The sequence below is a fragment of the Palaemon carinicauda genome, chromosome 10, assembly GCF_036898095.1.
Source record: "Palaemon carinicauda isolate YSFRI2023 chromosome 10, ASM3689809v2, whole genome shotgun sequence".
In the NCBI taxonomy this organism is placed as follows: Eukaryota; Metazoa; Arthropoda; class Malacostraca; order Decapoda; family Palaemonidae; genus Palaemon; species Palaemon carinicauda.
This window is the reverse complement of record NC_090734.1, coordinates 129,283,405-129,304,617: the sequence shown is the minus strand read 5'-3', so window position 1 is coordinate 129,304,617 and position 21,213 is coordinate 129,283,405. Positions and strand designations below refer to the sequence as shown.

The following is a 21,213-nucleotide window of genomic DNA, read 5'->3' as shown; positions in this document are numbered from 1 at the left end:
GCTGCTGTTGTTGTTGCAGGTGCAACAATTCCTCCACAGTCAACTCGGTAGAATGGCTTTCTACAAGCTCATCAATATCATCCTTGTCGACCTCAAGCCCCAAACTCCTGCCCATGACAACAATTTCCTCAACGACATCAGTGTCATCAGAAATTACAGGGGTAGCAGTGCTTGGACCCGCCTCTGGTTGGAAACCTTCAAACTCCCTCTCTGTGACACATGATGGCCACAGCTTACGCCAGGCAGAGTTCAATGTCCTATAGGTCACACCTCGCCAAGCTTGGTCAATCATGTTAACAGAGTTGAGGATGCTGAAGTGTTCCTTCCAGAATTCCTTTAGGGTCAACTTCGTGTCACTGGTCACTTCAAAACACTTTCTGAAAAGGGCCTTGGTATAGAGTTTTTTGAAGTTTGAAATGACCTGTTGGTCCATGGGCTGGAGTATGGGAGTAGTATTGGGGGGCAAGAATTTGATTTTGATAAAGCTGTATTCTTCTTTCAAGTCATCCTCGAGACCTGGAGGATGTGCAGGAGCATTGTCCATAACCAGAAGACATTTCATTGGCAAGCTCTTTTCAATGAGGTAAGCCTTAACCTGGGGGGCAAACACTTCGTTTATCCACTCAGTAAAGAATTGTCTTGTGACCCAAGATTTAGTGTTCGAGCGCCACATAACTGGTAGTGCACTTTTACAAATATTATTTCGTTTGAACACCCGGGGGTTGTCCGAGTGGTACACTAACAAGGGTTTGATCTTGCAATCGCCACTTGCATTTGCACACAGCAACAATGTTAGCCTATCTTTCATTGGCTTGTGACCTGGCATCTTCGTCTCGTCCTTGGTAATGTACGTATTGGCTGGCATTTTCTTCCAAAATAACCCAGTCTCATCACAATTAAAGACTTGTTGTGCGATCAAATTTTGTTCATTTATGTACCGATCGAATTCCCCCACGTATTTATCGGCTGCAATTTGATCCGAACTAGCTGCCTCCCCATGCCTAGTAACACGATGAATACCTGTTCTATTACGAAACTTTTCAAACCAACCCCTGCTCGCTTTAAATGTAAATGAATCACTTTCACTGGTACTCGGACTTTTCTTCACTAATTCTTCATAGATATGCAACGCTTTTTCACAAATGAACGCTTCACTAACACTTTCCCCGGCCAACTGTTTTTCTTTAATAAATATTAAAAGCAACTTTTCCATCTCCTCAATCACTTGTGGCCTTTGCTTAGTTACCGCCGTAACTCCCGTTGCAACATTCGCCTTCTTAATCATTTCTTTATGCTTTAAAAACGTAGAAATGGTCGACTTCGCCATTCCGTATTCTACCGCTAAATCGGACACTCGTACACCATTCTCATATTTCGCTATAATTTCCTTCTTCAACTCGATCGTTGTTCGCACTGTTTTCCTCTTCTCCTTCCCCTTAACACTCATTACTTTCTTGGGACTCATTATGAAAGCTAAAAAAGCAATTAAAAGCACTGAAAATCACTAAATCACAACGAATGCTGATCGCGCGTTGTCTGAGTGACGCTCTCGAGAGAACTGATGCTTCCCGAACAAGCGAGAGTGGCCGAGATGGCGCGATCATCACAAAGCCCATGCGGTCGTCACGTGTTCGGCTGGTCGAGTACCGAATTTTTGGTCGAGCACCGCAGCAAAAATTTCTCGAAAATTTTGGTCGAACTCCGAATTGTTCGAGTATAGAGTCGTTCGACTACCGAGGTATCACTGTACACCGAAAAAGAGATAAAACAGCGTAAAATGAGCATGAACAAGAATGTTCGTCAATGTCTATGGCAACCTGAGGAGAAGAGAAGAAACAACCTCTCTCTCGTGAAGCCAAAGAGAAAGAGTGACTAGTTTCACCACTCCGTGAATATATATACAGGTGGCTGGTACCACTACCCACCCCCTACCCAGGCTCTGGGTAGGGTTGCCACCTCGCACCAAAAAGTCTAATTGGCTACCTTAGAACCCATTAAGTTTGCCTAGAAATCCCAAACAGAAAAATATAATACTCAACTTGGGAGCAGGGATCTCTAAAACGTTGGACATCTTCCAAAAAACACAAAACAACACAGAGCAAAACAAAACACGTCTGACCAACGCAAGTGCTGAGGAGGAATCAGGATGGGGGGTGGGGAGATGTAGGGGTAGAGAGGGGGATGTTGATGAAGGAGAGGTCTAATTGGTGAGGGATCTATGGTTGTGATTCAATCACGTCCCAGTTTTCTATACCGACACTCAAAGAGTTAGCGAGCTAGGTTTATTCCTGGCATTCCATGCATCTCTTTTTTTCTCTGGTATATTCAGCAATAACTATGCCTTAGAAATGGTGCTAGAGGAGCATTTCACGGAGCGACACAGGTCGAGCTCAGAAATAGATTTTTCCTTCGTCAAAATCCCTTAAGTTTGTAAGATGAGGACATTCTATCTGTCTGGTTGTGCATACTTTCTTCCATTTTTCTTTCCAGCCTCTTTTGACTTTGACTTCATAGTGAAACTTATTTGTTATTCCCTTGTTTCTCCATGGTGCTTAATTGCCTTCCAGGTCTCAGTGCTTGGATGTATAAATATAAATAAATTCAGCCTTTATACCAACTGTTGAAAGTGTGGTGCTCTTCATGTATAAAATCTCAGAACACAATACTGTAGCCATATTATTTGTTCAAATTGGTCATTCAGAAAACCCATTGATATTTGATAAATTAATTTTGTTTTTAATGAAAATCAATTCAAACATTTGAAATAGATATCTTAGAGAATCTTTCTCATGTCTTTAAAGATTTTTAAAGATTTTCTCTGTCAATCGTGCACTATTCAAGAAGTTGGAATTTAGTAAGTTACGGTCCGGTATATTTACGGAGAACAAATATTTATGGCTGTACATTTTAAAGTCGGTACTGCAGATTCAGTGATCTGGATAAACATATTATTATGATAATCTTGGAAGGGTTTGATTTTTCAATATTTGATTTAAAAGTTGTGAGGTACTTTTTTGCATTATAAGCAATCTTGGAAGGGTTTGCTTTTTCAATATTTGATTTAAAAGTTGAGGTACTGTACTGCATTATGAGCTTGTGTATTATCTTACCACAACACTGATGTACACCAGTCTCATTGATTTTACTGGAAGATCTGAACTACAGTTATAGCCAAGTTTTATCAATCTAAATTGACAAAACTAGGCTTTATTTTTCTGTATCAACATGTTTAAGATTTTAAAAGCTATCTAAATGTGTGAGCAAAGCAGTCATACTTGTAAGTGAACTTCTTGACTGCTGTGATGTCTAAAAGTAATAAAGTTGATCTTAGACTTTCACCATTCTCTTGTATGCAAGTGGTTGTCACTCACCAACCATCATTATTTTGAACTCTACTGATACTTCATATAAATGTATAAAGGTCTCCTCTTGAAGGTAGAATAATATATATAAAATGCAATGTGCAATGAAGCCTATATCAATATTTATTTATCTTCCAGGAGAGAAGCAACGAGCGCCTGCTACTGAAGTCTGTCGCCATATGGGACTCCCAGCTTATTCTCAGACCATGAAGGTTTGTTTGGAATACTTTAAATGATTTATTTATTTTTTCAACACCAGTACAGTATTTAACTCTTATTGGTAAATACAGGTACATAAATAAAATTTGTCAGCCAAGAGTAAGTACATTGTTGACCTACTTTTTAAGAGATATTTGAAGTTAACGTCTTCATTTAAGTTTATCTATTAAATGGCTGTCATCTTGATTAATATGCTCTCCTTTTGCAAGAAATAAAAGAAAACGTAACCTTCGTAATGATTGTGAGGAGCCTTGTAAAAATCTAACACGGTTTTCCAAATGATTTTAGCATAGATGGCTAAGGTTCTTTTGCCCAGAAAGTGCATTTTGTTTTGCAATTTTTTCAATACAGTAGTATTTATCGGCGTCAATGACCTTAGATGTCAGGATGCCAGAAAACCTCAAATCAATTGATCTATAGTATTTAAATGTGGCATTATTCTTAACCCTTTTACCCCCAAAGGACGTACTGGTACGTTTCACAAAACTCATCCCTTTACCCCCATGGACGTACCGGTACGTCCTTGCAAAAAAATGCTATGAAAATTTCTTTTTTTATTTTTTTTATAATTTTTTGAAAAAATTCAGGCATTTTCCAAGAGAATGAGATCAACCTGACCTCTATGACAAAAATTAAGGCTGTTAGAGCAATTCAAAAAAAAAATATACTGCAAAATGTGCTGGGGAAAAAATAACCCCTTGGGGGTTAAGGGTTGGAAATTTCCAAAGAGCCTGGGGGTAAAAGGGTTAAATGAAGGTACCGTATTTTTATTGATGCATTTTCTGTCTCAACCTGCAAATAATGGGTACAATATATACAGGCTAGAAATAGTACAGCAGTCTTTATGCACATATAGAGTTGAATAAAATTATCTGTGGTCTTTGAATGAAAATATTGAGAATTTTATAGTGTTTGCATTATGTTACGTGCATTGGAGAGAAGTTATTAATAAGATAATTTGACATTTATTTGCAATCATTCTTGAAGGGAGTGAAAAAAGTACCCAAGGATATGTATTTCAGAATGTTTTTAAAATCTTTTATAAACTTTTTAGGTCATACTTAAATGTATCCACAGATTTCAGTCGTATTAGAGTTAATATAAACTTTTTAGGTCATATTTAAATGTATCCACAGATTTCGGTCGTATTAGAGTTAATCATGTAAACTTTTTAGGTCATACTTAAATGTATCCACAGATTTCGGTCGTATTAGAGTTAATCATGTAAACTTTTTAGGTCATACTTAAATGTATCCACAGATTTCGGTCGTATTAGAGTTAATCATGTAAACTTTTTAGGTCATACTTAAATGTATCCATAGATTTCGGTCGTATTAGAGTTAATCATGTAAATTTTTTAGGTCATACTGAAATGTATCCACAGATTTCAGTCGTATTAAAGTTAATATAAACTTTTTAGGTCATACTTGAATGTATCCATAGATTTCAACCATACTGAGTCAAGTATTTTGATGTTGTGGTCTTGTTATGCTACCTACCAATGAAGTTGATAACTATTATAATCAGTTTTACTATGATTTTAATCCTTCCTCGTTATTTCAGAATTTGTGTGTCCTGGATGTCTTACCGTTGCAAACAATGTCGGAAGCTCAGAAGAAAGAATACCTGGAGACTCCACAAAGAGGTGTGTGTGTGGCATGTTTTATTAACCCTTTAACCCCCAGGCTATTTGGAAATTTCCAACCCTTAACCCCCAGGGAGTTATTTTTTTCCCAGCACATTTTGCAGTATATTTTTTTTTTAGTTGCTCTAACAGCCTTAATTTTTGTCATAGAGAGGTCAGGTTGGTCTTATTCTCTTGGAAAATGCCTGAATTTTTTCAAAAAATTATCAAAAATATGAAAAAAAAATTTTGTTATTGCATTTTTTTGCTAGGACGTACCGGTACGTCCATGGGGGTAAAGGGATGGCTTTTGTGAAACTTACCAGTACGTCCTTTGGGGGTAAAAGGGTTAATAGCTATACCCCATTGACTTTTGAATGTTTACCTCGAAGAATTTACTTTAAAGGATTGACCATCTATCTCTTCTCTCCCTCTCTCCCTATTTCCTTACGAACTGATGTCTGTTTCAGTCTAATGTTTTGCCATTTTATGTCTTTTTCGTTAACAGGAATTGATCCAGCGCTTTGGGAACAGGGTAAAAGAGAGAATCCAGATCCCAAGAACTTTCTACCAGTGGTCAGAATTGGATTCCAAGAGCTTCAGAAACAATTCAAGTTAGTTTTACCATTTGAGTTTTTGAACTTTTAATTGTACATTGCTTTTAATTTTTTGCCTTTGAATATGCTTATTATCAGTGGAAAATTACTAGTTACTCATGTTTTATTGTTTTTCTCGGCATGTGAAAATGTTTAATACATTTGTTATGATTTATTATAAACATTTTATACATAGTAGTTTTGTTTATGTGTATGAATCTTCCTTGATGTTCATATTGCTTCTTCTCCAGATGTCCGGTTTAATCGACACATTGGTAAATTTTTTAAATTTTAGAATTTCCTATTTTCATGCACTTCAATAAATACATGCCCTTAACAAAGGATAAGAACCCTCTAGTGTTGAATTGTAAGAAGCCAATGGCACTGTGTCCGGTATTCTTTTTTCAGTTATCTTCATTGACCGGCTGCAATCACACTCTGTTTGTTTACATACTGCCTTTTAGGATGTCTTCTCTTGGTTTACCTAACAGTTATTATGGAATATACACGGGAATTGTTTCTAGGAGATCATGATCTGCATTCCCATAGTTTGTCAAGTTAGAGACAGTTCTGTGATTTAAATAATCGTTGTAAAGACTGCATTTCACTGTATTCCACTCATAACAAGTATATTTCTGTGGTTGCCATTTAAGTTAACAGTTCCAGAGTTAAAGAAAACTTGCTGTTAGTTCAGGGGAGAAGCCGAGGAGGACTAGGCTAGTTGATTATAGTGGAGATGATGATGATATTGGCCCACCTCCACATTTAGATAACACACATGTTCAGCTATTCGATAGTGATGAGCTTCACAAGCTATTGACATCATTTGCTTCCTTTGTTAAACTTTTGAAGTCCAACAACAAGGATAAGGATAGGGAAGTGGGGAATAAGGGATAAGGAAGAGTACCCCTGGATACAATCCAGTTTATAGCCCTAAGGCAGGTACTCGGGAAGGGAAGGAGTAAGGGAAAAGGGAGGAAAAGAAGTATAGGAGGAGAGTAAAAGAGAGGGGGAGACCCTCGTGCTATGTTAGGTTGATTAAGGGGCCACCTGATAGGCAGCCAAGAGTGGATAGGAAGGGAAAGGACGAGAAGGGAGAGGAAGGGTTTTTTGGTTCACACGTCTAGCCCTGCTGCAAGAAGAATGTCTGATGGACCTATTCGAAGGCAAATAATTTATGATAGCAAATTAGTAATGAAGTTTCTGAAGTCCAGTTAATCCTCCCATATTCGTAATTCTTGTTCTTATCAGTCCTCTGCCAAGCCTAACCTAATCCCCCGTAGTGATTCTAGTATTGATAGCATTTCTTATGGTAATAGCCCTGAACATACTCTACACTGCAGATTGAAAAGCCTCGCACAGAACCTTGGATCTTGACAGACTTGCATTGCTTGTGCTTAAGTTTATCACACTCTTTCCTTCAATTGCACCTCGCCTACAACGGTATGTGGGAGTCAGCAATATGAATATCAGGGGGATTCACAGAAATAGACGGAATTTTGATAATAAAAAGTGCGAAGAGCATGCCCAAACCATCTCCATCTACCCCTCATCATAATTTCATCCACATAAGGCACTCGGGTAATCTATCATATTTTCATTTGTTCCGTAACCGAAATACATACCACGCTATTTACATTGGGTTTACTTTCGGCGTAGCTGAAATTGACGAGCCAATCTGTCTTCCCATTAAACTCCCAATATTCTTCAATGATTGTAACTCATTTTCTCCTTTTTAGATATCAAGAGGAGTTTGCTAAGAGTCTCCACTCCAGCATGGATAACATTCTAGAAGAGATTTCCCAACTGAAGCACAAGCAAACGATAGTCAAAGCAGCGATTCAAAATGCCAAGTGGAAGCAATCGAACCTTACTCGTAGAATATTAAAGGTGAGAGGTTTGCTCGTACGTACCGTGTAGATTTTTATTCTTGTTTGTTTGCGATTGCCTCCGTCTCGTGTGTGATACAGGATAGTTTTTCTTTTCATATGCTGCTAAATGAGAAAGTAGTTCATATTAAATGGCTCTCATAACCAAACAAGTACCATTACCAGTAGTTAATGAGTTTAGGGCAGTGGTTCCCAAACTATCTTACCTGACGCCCCCTTTATGCTTCCAGTAGACCCGTACGCCCCCACTCCTCTCTTTTTTTTATATGAAATGATTCTTACATTTATTTCTTAGCATTGTACAGGAAAACAGATTTCTGTTTGTATTACATTTTAACATTCAAACAAATAATAGTACATTCCAGTAACTAAAAACGAAACATTTGGTTCAAAGTGAGTGAAAAAAAAGTTTGAACACGCCCCCCTTGTGTCGTCCTCACGCCTCCCTAGTGGGGCGCGCCCCCCAGTTTGGGAACCACTGGTTTAGGGGAATTAAGTCTTTTGGCTGAAGTTAAGGTAGTTTTTTTTATTAGGAATAGTCATAAATTTTTATAATTTTTTCCTGAAATTTTGGATATTTGCTGTTGTGAAAACCTTGCAATCAGAGTAAGAATAATAAATTTTATATTTTTTTGCTAAGATAAATAAAAAAAGTGTTGGGGACTAACTTAAACTGGCTAAATTACATTAAAAAGGTAAGAAAGAAGAGGAGCTTAAAAATTGCACAAAAAGCGGGGAAAAACATTAAAGAAAAAAACTATATTGTTTAGGAAACAGCTTTATACTTTATTGGTAAGGAGAGAGTTGTGGGGGAGCAGCGGCACTATACCTAACTTTGGGGCACTCAGTCGTCCTTGATGGGGAAGTTTCTATTCGTTTCTTTACCAGTTATAAATGCAGTTCCCCACTTTAAGTGCAAGGCAGTTATTTATGCAGTTCCCCACTTTAAGTAAAGTGCAAGACTTTTGTATCAGTTTTATATGCTGTTCCTCACTGCAAATAAAGCGCAAGGCTTTTGTACCAGTTGTATATGCAGTTCCCCACTTTAAGTAAAGTGCAAGGCTGTATAGCAGTTATTTATGCAGTTCCGCACTTCAAATAAAGTGCAAGACTTTTGTATCAGTTTTATATGCTGTTCCTCACTGTAAATAAAGCACAAGGCTTATGTTTATGTACCAGTTGTATATGCAGTTCCCCACGTTGAATAAAGTGCAAGGCTGTATAGCAGTTATTTATGCAGTTCCGCACTTCAAATAAAGTGCAAGACTTTTGTATCAGTTTTATATGCTGTTCCTCACTGTAAATAAAGCACAAGGCTTTTGTACCAGTTGTATATGCAGTTCCCCACTTTAAGTAAAGTGTAGGGCTATGAAAGATAGTGGCTTGTATTTGCAAGACATAAAACCTGTTTTCAAAAGTGTTTTTCAATAATTTTATTTCATAATTTGGTTTTCCAGCTTGTTTCAGCGCAAGAAGTCGAGCGAAAACGTGGCGTTCCCCTAGATCAGACCGAAGAACAGATTCGTATGAGGTTAGAGGATTTATACCTACAGTTGATGCAGCCTACACAGTACAGGGTAAATATTGAAGGAAAAAATGTCTTACATTGTTAGTTTTATAGTTGAGTGTGTTTTGTGCATGCAAAAGTACTTTACTTTCAATCTTATTATTATTATTACTATCACTATTACTATTATTATTAGCTAAGCTACAACCCGTGCTAGAAAAGCAGGATGCTATAAGCCAAAGGGTTTCAACAGCAAAAATAGCCCAGTGAGGAAAGGAAAAAAGGAAATAGATAAACTACAAGAGTACTAATGAACAATCAAAATAATTCAAGAACAGTAACAACATTAAAATAAATCTTCCATATATAAACTATAAAAGTTTCGAAACACACCAAAAGGAAATTAAATAAGATAGCATAGTATGCCTGAGTGTACCCTTAAGCAAGGGAACTCTACCCCAATACAGTGGAAGACTGTGGTATAGAGGCTATGGCACTACCCGAGACTAGAGATCTAGTAATTATGTTTGACTTATTGTAGCTTTTGTATCGGCATTTTCTTTTACAAATATCAAATTCTCTAATGCTTTAAAGGGAAATATGGAGGAAAAGTTTTATAGGTAGTAGGTTGGCCAGGGCCCCAGCCACTCGTTGATATACTTACCGCTAGAGAATTATGTGGTCCTTTGACTGGCCAGACAGTACTACATTAGATCCTTCTTTCTGGTTACGGTTCACTTTCCCTCTGCCTACACATTCACCGAATAGTCTAGCCTACTCTTTACAGATTCTCCTCTGTCTTCACACACCTAACAACACTTACAATACCAAACAATTCTTCTTCACCCAAGGGGTTAACTACTGCACTGTAATTGTTCAGTGGCTACTTTCCTCTTGGTAAGGGTAGAAGAGAGACTAGATTTGTTAAGCAGCTCTTCTAGGAGAAGGACACTCCAAAATCAAACAATTGTTCTCTAGTCTTGGGTAGTGCCATAACCTCTGTACCATGGTCTTCCACTATCTTGGGTTAGAGTCCTCTTGCTTGAGGGTACACTCGGGCACACTATTCTATCTAATTTCTCTTCCTCTTGTTTTGTTAAAGATTTTATAGTTTATATAGGAAATATTTATTTTAATGTTGTTACTGGCCTTGAAGTATTTTATTTTTCCTTGTCTCCTTTCCTTATTGGGCTATTTTCCCTGTTGGAGCCACCGGGCTTATAGCATCCTGCTTTTCCAACTAGGGTTGTAGCTTAGCAAGTGATAATAGTAATAGTAACTGGTGATAACCAAGAGTTCATGTGAATTTCCTTATTTCTGCTAATGATAGACATAGCAATGGGTTTCCAAAAATTCTTTTACCGTATAGACCTCTTTTTGTTATGAGTTAAATCAAAATTGCCTTGCTCAATAGTTTGTGCAAACTATTGTTTAACTTAAATCACTTCTTGGGGGCTATGACCTCGAGTCTAAGAGCCCCCAGCTGGAGATACTGTTCGGTCAATCTGGGTGTGTGTGTGTGTATTTCCATTACTGGCTTTGGTAAGAAGTTTAATAACTTGATTATAGGACTGCCTGAAGGCATAGATTTAGTTTCTCTTGCCAGTCTTACTTCTATAGTCCATTTCTTTTAGCGAGGCAGATTTGCACCCGAGTCGCAACGGTGCCCTTTTAGCTCGGAAAAGTTTCCTGATCGCTGATTGGTTAGAATTATCTTGTCCAACCAACCAGCGATCAGGAAACTTTTCCGAGCTAATAGGGCACTGCTGCGAGTTGGTGCAAATATGCCTCGCTAAAAGAAATGGACTATAGATCAAAGGAGCAAGAGAGTGTTCCAGTAAAACTAAAGATGTTTTTTGTAATGTTCTACTTAGCATTGGTGTTGAACACGGGACTCATAGTGGAAATTTAGTCACTACCATTTGAACCATTGAGCCTATATCCAAAGTTGTAGCCTTGATACTGTATGTAAATAGTACCATATTGATTACCAGGAAAGTTTTCTCAAACCTCCCTGCCTACTGATGACTCAGATGATAGTGTTTCATTCAAAATTACATCCTTTCAGGGTAAATGGAGGAAATCAACTCTTAAATTATATTTGTAAAAGACACAAATATATTTTTGTAGTTTATTATTATTATTATTATTATTATTATTATTATTATTATTATTATTATTACTAGCTAATCTACAATGCTAGTTGGAAAAGCAGCATGCTATAAGCCCAAGGGCTCCAACAGGGAAAAATTCCCCAGTGAGGAAAGAAATAAATAAACAATATGAGAAGTAATTAACCCTTTTACCCCCAAAGGACATACTGGTACGTTTCACTAAAGCCATCCCTTTACCCCCATGGACGTACCGGTACGTCCTTGCAAAAAAATGCTATGAAAATTTTTTTTTCATATTTTTGATAATTTTTTTAGAAAATTCGGGCATTTTCCAAGAGAATGAGACCAACCTGACCTCTCTATGACAAAAATTAAGGCTGTTAGAGCAATTTAAAAAATATATACTACAAAATGTGCTGGGAAAAAAATAACCCCTTGGTGGTTAAGGGTTGGAAATTTCCAAATAGCCTGGGGGTAAAAGGGTTAACAACCAAAATAAAACATCTCAAAAACAGCAACAGCGCCAAAGCGGATATTTCATAAATAAACTATAAAAAGACTTATGTTAGCCTGTTCAACATGAAAAAATATTTGCTGTAAGTTTGTACTTTAGAAGTTCTACCGATTCAACTACCCGATTAGGAAGATCAGGTTGTTGATTTCTGTCAGATCACTTCACCTTTCTTTATTTTGTTTATGATCATGTAAATTTTGTATTATTTCAATGAATCTTCCTGAAATTCATAGTGCTTGTAGCCTAGTACCCATGAAAATTAGAAATTGACAATAAAACTAGAATACAACAATTTGGCTCTTGCTGTATGCTATTTGATTTGGCAACCCATATTATGCTTAAGACACCAAGAAAAGCTACTCTGCCTTTCCTTTTTTCATTATTTTTGAATTTATTTCCACTTCCATTGGTATCCATAGTTTAATATATTCACACTCAGAATTATCTCTGGCATAAAGTTTGCTAAAGCCGTAGTTTGATATAATATTCACTCTAGTTCAGAATGATCTCCGGCATAAAGTTTTCCAAAGCCCTACTGTAGTTTGATATGATATTCTCCCAAGTTCAGAATTATCTCAGGCATAAAGTTTTCTAAAGCCATAGTTTGATATAATATTCACTATAGGTCAGAATTATCTCTGGTATAAAGTTTGCTAAAGCTATAGTTTGATATAATATTCACTCTAGTTCAAAATTATCTCGGGCATAAGGTTTGCTAAAGCCCTACTGTAGTTTGATATAATATTCACTCTAGTTGAATTATCTCAGGCATAAAGTTTTCTAAAGCCATACTGTAGTTAAATATAATATTCACTCTAGTTCAAAATTATCTCGGGCATAAAGTTTCGTAAAGCCCTACTGTAGTTTGATATAATATTCACTCTAGTTCCGAATGATCTCAGGCATAAAGTTTGCTAAACTTCTTTTTTGAGAGATACCTGTTGATATGCTTTCACGTGTGAATTTCTAGCTGCATTCTGCATGCACTGATAGGTAGATTTACAGTGTTGCATGCCAGATTGTGGTAATTTTCCTGGTTCTTTATTTGTTCCTACCCATATGCTAACCTTTTGTCTTATAGAATAGGGAATAAACTTCGGAAGAGCTGGAACGCTCATTGTTCTCATCGACAGGTGGTGAGAGCTGGCGAGTAGTCCTGCCCATTCTCTAGTCAGTCTCTCTCCTTCTGTCTTGGGCTATGTATACGATCATAATTAATTGCATGTTTTATGGCACTACTGTAAGTGAAAATATAATACTGTCGTCGTCGGCGCCCACTCGTGTCCGAGTATTGGGTTTTGTCGTTAGCCATCAGCCTCCTAGATAAATTGAGAGGAAGAAGATAATGAAGATATCTATGGGGTGGGAGCTTATGTCTGATTATAATACTGTACTGTAACACAAAAGTGTTTGAGCTATGTAATTATGACTTTATTTGGGATTTGCTCAAGTAGACAGTCATCTTCTATCATGTGATTTGTATCTTATTTGTATATAGTAGTTTAAGGATTAAACAGACAAATGTGTATATTTGATACATTTAAAACCCTTTCTAACTGCTTTTGTTTTACTGTTTACGTTTCTATTGTACGTGGGTTCCCATTGTCCATTAATATTCTGTGATACTTGAAGAAAAAATCCACAGATAATGTTCCATTTATTATGAGGAACAATAACTGTAAAATACATTTGTGGGACCAGTAAGTTACATTTCTAAACTATCCTGTTCTGTTCTAAAAGGATTTGTCTTTCTGTATAAGTAAGAATTGAAGCAAGAGAAAAGTAAAGAATTTGAGTAACTAAGGAGAAAGGAATCAATTATCTAATGAAGAGTAGAAGCAAAAAGTAATGCATATGCAGTTATAACCTCAGGGCCACTGAAAAGAACCATTATCACAATCTGCATTGTGTTACGCGATAAATTCTCTGAGCAGAATTCCTCGCTGTTTATCGTGAGAGAATCGAGCTCGGCATCTAGTGGCTCCTCGCGCACTCCTAACCAGATTTCTTGTTGCAGGGCTGCCTGAACGAACTCATGGCTCAGATGTCCGTCAAACCAGGGAATTCGAGAGGGAACCCTCGTTACGGATTGGTCGGGGACAAAGAGAAGGACATAACGCAATATATTGCCAAACAGCAGGATGCCTTAAAGGCTGTAGTAAGTGTACTCAGAGAAGACATGCAATCGGTAGATACTATGCGGGAGGAAATTCAACGGAAAGGATAATATAGTTTTTCCTTTAGAACTTTGTCCTCGTTTTTTCAATGTAATTACATACCCAAGTGCAGTTTTTCTGGGTTTTGATATGCATACCAAAAAACCATTGTATTTTTACCACTGTGCCAAGGAGTATGAGCAGTTTACGTGAGACTTTGGTAGCTACATATTTAACCTGAAAAGAATGAAGATTCATAATAAAAGAGGAGCATTTCCAATATGATGTAGCCTTAACAAGACTAATCAGAAATGGAATGTTAACCAAAGTTAGTTTTATTATTTCATGTTATTTTTTAATTTTTAAGACTGAAAATTTGGATTTAAAAGTTCTCTTACACCTGATGTTTAAGCGAGATCTAAGGATTGTAAGTATATGTTGGTTATGTTTTGCTGTTCCTGTAGAAGGTTTTCGTGGAATCTGTTGTAAAACATACAAAAGTGGAAATGTGTAGGTTGTTACAAATGTACAGAAAGTCTTCGACTTACAATTATTCGGAGGTACAAACACAAAACCAACTGAAAATAAATAAGATAAAGAAATACTGTAATAAAACAATAACAAAGATAAAGAAATACTGTAATAAAACAATAACAAAGATAAAGAAATACTGTAAAAAAACAAATTTATATCATTTGATACAGTAAGCACAACGCCATTTGTAATAACCTCATATCTATTTCATATGAAACCCAACAATTTGTTGACTTTAGTAGCGGGAAATCATAGGTATGGGATTCCGATTAGGTCTACCGTAGGACAAAATTTTAAAACATAATAATAAACATTTCTTGGAATCAATTAAGCTTCAAGTTGAGGACCTTCTGTTTAGAGGAAAGCAATAAAGAGAAAATGAAAGACCATCGGTAATAGTTTATTGAAACAAAATTATACAAAACAAAAAAAAGACAGATAAATTCATCATACAGATTCTAGCTTCTGTATAGAGGAACGTGGTAGGGAGAAAGTAAAAGACTATCAATGATACTTTATTGAAACAAAATTATACGAAACAGAAAAACAGATAAATTCATCGTACAGATTCCAGTAAGAACAGATATGGATGTAGATAAATTAAGAGGAAGAAGATAATGACGATAGCTAATAGATAATTGTTTTTTGCCATATTTCAATGAAGTTTATATATATTTCTCCAGGTTTTTATATGTATATTGTACAAGATGGTAAGTGATATGTAAATGTTTTAAAAGATTTTTATGTCAATGAAGTTTTTGATACAAATGAATGTAATTGTCTTAGATTTTGTAAGCGTTTGAAATTATATATTGAATGAAATAGTAAAGATTTTTTTATGTGTTATTGATATGTCCATTTTGAGTTCTTTTTACATAAAACGATTGTTAAAACAATTTTTACCTTTGTTTTAAGCCTTTCATAAAAGACTGTTTGACAAATTTTTTTCATGTTTTAATGCTTATAACTCCACAGTTTTAATCTTATCCCGTAATTTGTTATTTGTCTGTTCGTAGTATTATCATATATCACACGAACTAGAAAACATATTTCAGTGGGCAAAGTTTGCTGTATATTACTCTGGTTTGTAAAATGTCTAGATGAGTTTGTGCTATTAATTTTTCATAATCTTAGATAGTACATACATACATACGTATACCAAGGCACTTCCCCCAATTTTTGGGGGTAGCCGACATCAGCAAATGAAACAAAACAAAAAAGGGGACCTCTACTCTCTACGTTCCTCCAGCCTAACAAGGGACTCAACCGAGTTCAGCTGGTACTGCTAGGGTGCCACAGCCCACCCTCCCACATTTCCACCACAGATGAAGCTTCATAATGCTGAATCCCCTACTGCTGCTACCTCCGGGGTCATCTAAGGCATCGGAGGCAGTATCTGTAGTTATTCTTTATGAAGCTTCATCTGTGGTAGGTAATGGGGGAGGGTGGGCTATGAGACCCTAACAGTACCAGCCAAACTCGGTTGAGTCCCTCGTCAGGCTGGGAGGAGCGTAGAGAGGAAAGGTCCCCTTTTTTTCATTTGTTTGATGTCGGCTACCCCCTAAAATTGGGGGAAGTGCTTTGGTACTTAGATAGTGGAAGCAATAATTTGTGTTTTTTTCTCATTTAGTATCTGTGTTTATCTTTTTATAATGGGAACAATAATCTGTGTCCATTTCTCAGGAAAGATGACAAATCCATTGCTCAAATATGATCCCACTGGTGTACTTCCAATGTAGCTAGCCTTAAGATTATACCTAGAATTCTCATTTTGAAATAGAATCTCACCACTGATAATCGGTACACTGTACAGTAGATTCCATAAAGCAAGATTAAAGTATGATCTTCCCTCTTACTCAAATTATATTTAGGGAACCAAATTATATTTTTTAATTCATCTGGGGTATCATCTACCATTTTCCGTGAAGTCAATTCTGAAGCATTGTCTCTAAGCAATATCTCAGCTTACACTCAATCTGTTTCATTAAGTATTTGCTTTCTGCCATTTTCTGTTGATACTATGGGTTTTGGACTCCATTGCTTCTTGATGGTATGGAATCTCAAGTGTCACTTCTAAACTGTACTTCAGTTTATGATTATTCTTATCTTAAATGAAAAGTAGGCTTCTGTCCTAACTGCTGTGTATTTCAGTGAGATAGTAAAGAAAGAATTTGTTAGTAAGGTACAATTTATGCATCATTGTGGGGGTCTTTGCAGCATCTCTTCACGCCCCTCCTGCACTCACATTTTAATCATCCACTTTATATATGTTCACACTTTCTTTCCTCCATCGTGCTGTCTAACCTTGTTTAATTTTTAACTTCATATACAACTGGTGAGTTTTCTCAAAGTTGTATCTCGGTACAGAGTGGCCCAGCCAGGCCTTATGTCCTAAATTCCTTACATCCATCTTCCAGAAGGTGTTGATAAGAATGGCAGTTTACTTGAGTGAAGAAGTTATATAGATCTTAGATTTTACTGTCAAAACGGTTGGTTATGTGCTTTTCCCATTTGTATGCACAGCTACTGTTCCATATTTCAGGGCAGCAACAGAATCTGAGTGCCATCTTTCCAGAAGCAGTATTGAATTGGCTTCTTTGCCAATTATTCTTTCGATGCCTTTCATTAGTTTTCTTGATTTGATGTCTTTCATTTCTTGATATTTTTAACCTTGATAATACATCTACAAGGAAAATCCTCTTTTTGAATGAGTTTCGAGAATAAGTATTTCCAAATATCCACTCAACCTTCGAGATAAGGATAAGATCTTATCTCCCACATTGAATGGGAAAACTTTCAATGAACCAGGAAGCCTGCAACCAAATTTTCAAGTCCTATCCCATCAATCAGAATGATGACAGTACAGTCCTTTGAGCTTAAAAAGAAAATGCTCCCACACTTTACAATTAAAGGGGGATAAGGAGGCTTGATTTCTATCTTATCTTAATAGAAGTTTGAGAAGAAAATAGATCAAATCAATGTTTAGGGAAAGTTTTTAACTCTACGAAGAACCTTAGGTATCATGAAAGGAAAATCTATATAGTTGGTGGTTGTAGAGTTTTAAGTCACTCCTACAATGTGCTTAATGTACATGGTTTACTGGTCCTAAGTGATAAAAGGTGTAATGGAGAAATTTTGTTCTATATTGTATGGAACCTTTTCAGCATGAGGCACTAGAAAATATTATCAAGATGATTATTTCAAAACAACCTTGAGACATTTTAGTTTAGGGATGATATGCATAACTTTATTTCCCATCGGAGGATGAAATGGTGTGAGTAAAGTCCTTTAATACCGCTTTCTTTCTTGACGTATGCGATAGAACATTTTTCTAACCCCACGTATTTAGATATATACTTTGTAAGGCTTGTTGTTAAGGGAAATAAGCATAACTTTATTTCCCATCTAAGGATGAAATGGTGTGAGTAAAGTCCTTTAATACCGCTGTTTTTCTTGACGTATGCGGTAGAGTATTTTTCCTAACCCCACGTATTTAGATATATACTTTGTAAGGCGTTTTGTTAAGGGAAATAAGCTTAACTTTATTTCCTATCTAAGGATGAAATGGTGTGAATAAGGTCCTTTAATACCGCTGTTTTTCTTGACGTATGCGGTAGAACATTTTTCTAACCCCACATATTTAGATATATACTTTGTAAGGCTTGTTGTTAAGGGAAATAAGCTTAACTTTATTTCCTATCTAAGGATGAAATGGTGTGAGTAAAGTCCTTTAATACCGTTGTCTTTCTTGACGAATGCGGTAGAACATTTTTCCAATCCCACGTGTTTATATACATACTTTGTAAGGCTTGTTGTTAAGGGAAATAAGCTTAACTTTATTTCCTATCGGAGGATGAAATGGTGTGAGTAAAATCCTTTAATACCGTTGTCTTTCTTGACATTTCGTATGCAGTAGAACATTTTTCTAACCCCACGTATTTAAATATATACTTTGTTAGGTTTGTTAAGGAAAATTAAAGATCTGTAAGATTTTCATACAAGATAATTTTATTAAAATAGTAATAGACTACATTAGTCTGTTCATCTTTATACATTTTGCAACTTTCGTTTTAGTCTCCTTTGGCACCACGTCTAAAGGTACGGTATCCTAAAAATTAAGCTAAGCAATAATTACATATGTTTACAAATATAGTTAGTTATTCATCAAATAAGTTTGATGATTTGAGTTTTATTTGCATAAGAATGTATTGCAAACTGTGTTTTCACATCTGCTTAACACAACTTGAATCTGTGAAGATAAATGTAAACCCAACATGTGGTTACATCACTTTAGTGAAACTTGCGCCATAGTACTATATCCTTGCAATGTTGAAGAAGCATCAAAGTTAATATCTGCAGGATACTTCCCACAATTACATTTAGGAAAGGATCAATCCATTGCCTTATAAGTTTTTTGTTGTCCAAGTGTTAGAACACAAAACGATGAAAACAGAATGTAGATACTGGTCTTTATGATTATTTATGACAAGTATAACTTAGCCCCAGCTAACATACAATACTATTTCGTCATAAAGAAGAATTAAGGTTTAAGCATGATGTAAATAATGGATCCACATTGAAATTGTTCTGAGGTTCTTAAATAAATTGAATTAGTAATGAAAAGTGTTATAATATATGTTAACTATGTCTTCGTTATTTGTCTAAATATTTTCTGCACACTGGGCTGTCTTCCCTATTGGAGGCCTTGGGCTTGTAGCATTCTGTTATAACTAGGGTTGTAGCTTTGCTAATGATAACTAATAAACAGAATTCTTTAAGATACAAATAACATTGGATGGTAGAGTTCTGTAATTTTAAACAATTACCTGCGATATTTTGAACTTTATGTGCAATGATGGTAAAGGTACATTTATCATTTGTTTATGAAGAGTATCATCACTTGTATTCAGTAGTTGATTTATATATGTTCTGGATATTCAAGGTTAAGCCTCCCTGCAAATTTGCTGGTTTTATTAATAGGAAATTCCCTAAATAGCAACATTCAAGTACTGTAATACTGCTAGTTTTATTCATGTTTATTAACCCTTTTACCCCCAAAGGACGTACTGGTACGTTTCACAAAACTCATCCCTTTACCCCCATGGACGTACTGGTACGTTTCACAAAACTCATCCCTTTACCCCCATGGACGTACTGGTACGTTTCACAAAACTCATCCCTTTACCCCCATGGACGTACCGGTACGTCCTTGCAAAAAACCGCTATTTACATTTTTTTTCATAATTTTGATAATTTTTTGAGAAACTTCAGGCATTTTCCAAGAGAATGAGACCAACCTGACCTCTCTATGATGAAAATTAAGGCTGTTAGAGCAATTTAAAAAAAATATACTGCAAAATGTGCTTGAAAAAAAATAATCCCTGGGGGTTAAGGACTGGGAAGTTCCAAATAGCCTGGGGGTAAAAGGGTTAAAGTGTCCTATTCAGTACAAAGAAAATATTTTAGTATTTAAGTGTGTATTATTTGTTTTGCTATATATTTATCCAGACCCTGGAATTATCAAGGTGTAAGCATAAACAGTTTAGGTTTTATATTGTCTTATATCTAATTGTCTGAGGCAGTTCACCAGGACTAAATTGCGCCTTCATTTTTCTATTTTTTTTAATACCCGTAATTTAGCATCAATGATGATTAGATAATTAACCTTTCTAATAGTTTGTCTGTCTGTACTTATACTGCCACTTAACAGCTTCCTACTCCTAACACTAGCCAGATAAAAAGTCTATACCTTTATGTGCCGAACTGTCCTCCAAGGTAAAAAATTTTTAAGGTTAGACATAACTTTCGAAATATACGAGATAAAGACTTCATATTTGATATGTATGCTTCAGTAGGTCAACTGAGTTGAAATGTAATGTCAAAGTCAAGGTTATACTAAGAAGTCAAAGGTCATACAGGAATTTGTCACATCAAGGTCATTATTTATCTTTTGTCTCATTCAGTGTTAAGTTCTGTACGTCTAATGGCGGCTTATTCATACCAGTAATCAATGCTTTGAGAACAGCTTCACTTATAGTGTATTTGGCATTCTATAGCGGGACTACAGAAGGTCATCTACTTACAAACATTGAGATACAAACACAAATCCAAGTGAAAATAACAAAGATAAGATAAAGAAATATTGTAAAAAACCAATATCATATCTTTTAACCCATTTACCCCCAGGCTATTTGGAAATTTCCAACCCGTAACCCCCAAGGTGTTATTTTTTTCCTAGCACATTTTGCAGTATATTTTTTTTTAAATTGCTCTAACAGCCTTAATTTTTGTCATAGAGAGGTCAGATTGGTCTCATTCTCTTGGAAAATGCCTGAATTTTTGTAAAAAATTATCAAAAATATGAAAAAAAAAAAATTTTATGGCATTAATTTGCAAGGACGTACCGGTACGTCCATGGGGGTAAAGGGACGAGTTTTGTGAAACGTACCAGTACGTCCTTTGGGGGTAAAAGGGTTAAGTTTGTGAGTTAAGGACCTTCTGTATATTGTCTTTATGATATACTCTGTTCTTTAGATTGTATTTACATACCATAATGGGCACTGCTCACACCGTACTACTGTATCTACTCTTGGAAGCGTTTTTCCTGTTTTAGCAATGTAATGGAGAAAACCTTGGGAAATATTTCTTTAGACAAAACCTCTTTAGTTACAGCCTCCCAGAATTTTTTCCTTTTAGCT

General features: G+C 36.0%; 1 protein-coding gene across 2 annotated transcripts in view; it reads left to right on the top strand.

Annotated features, from left to right (window-relative positions):
- Positions 1 to 15,411, top strand: part of LOC137648757 (nucleoporin p54-like) — a 35,257-nt gene extending 19,846 nt beyond the window's left edge. For both annotated transcript variants that reach the window (XM_068381839.1, XM_068381838.1), the window contains exons 7-12: positions 3,501 to 3,574; positions 5,145 to 5,226; positions 5,714 to 5,819; positions 7,541 to 7,691; positions 9,148 to 9,267; positions 13,843 to 15,411. In XM_068381839.1, coding sequence (XP_068237940.1) covers positions 3,501 to 3,574; positions 5,145 to 5,226; positions 5,714 to 5,819; positions 7,541 to 7,691; positions 9,148 to 9,267; positions 13,843 to 14,052 — 743 coding nt within the window. In that variant the 3' untranslated portion in view covers positions 14,053 to 15,411. The remainder of the gene's footprint in view (positions 1 to 3,500; positions 3,575 to 5,144; positions 5,227 to 5,713; positions 5,820 to 7,540; positions 7,692 to 9,147; positions 9,268 to 13,842) is intronic.
- Positions 15,412 to 21,213: the final 5,802 nt, after the last annotated feature.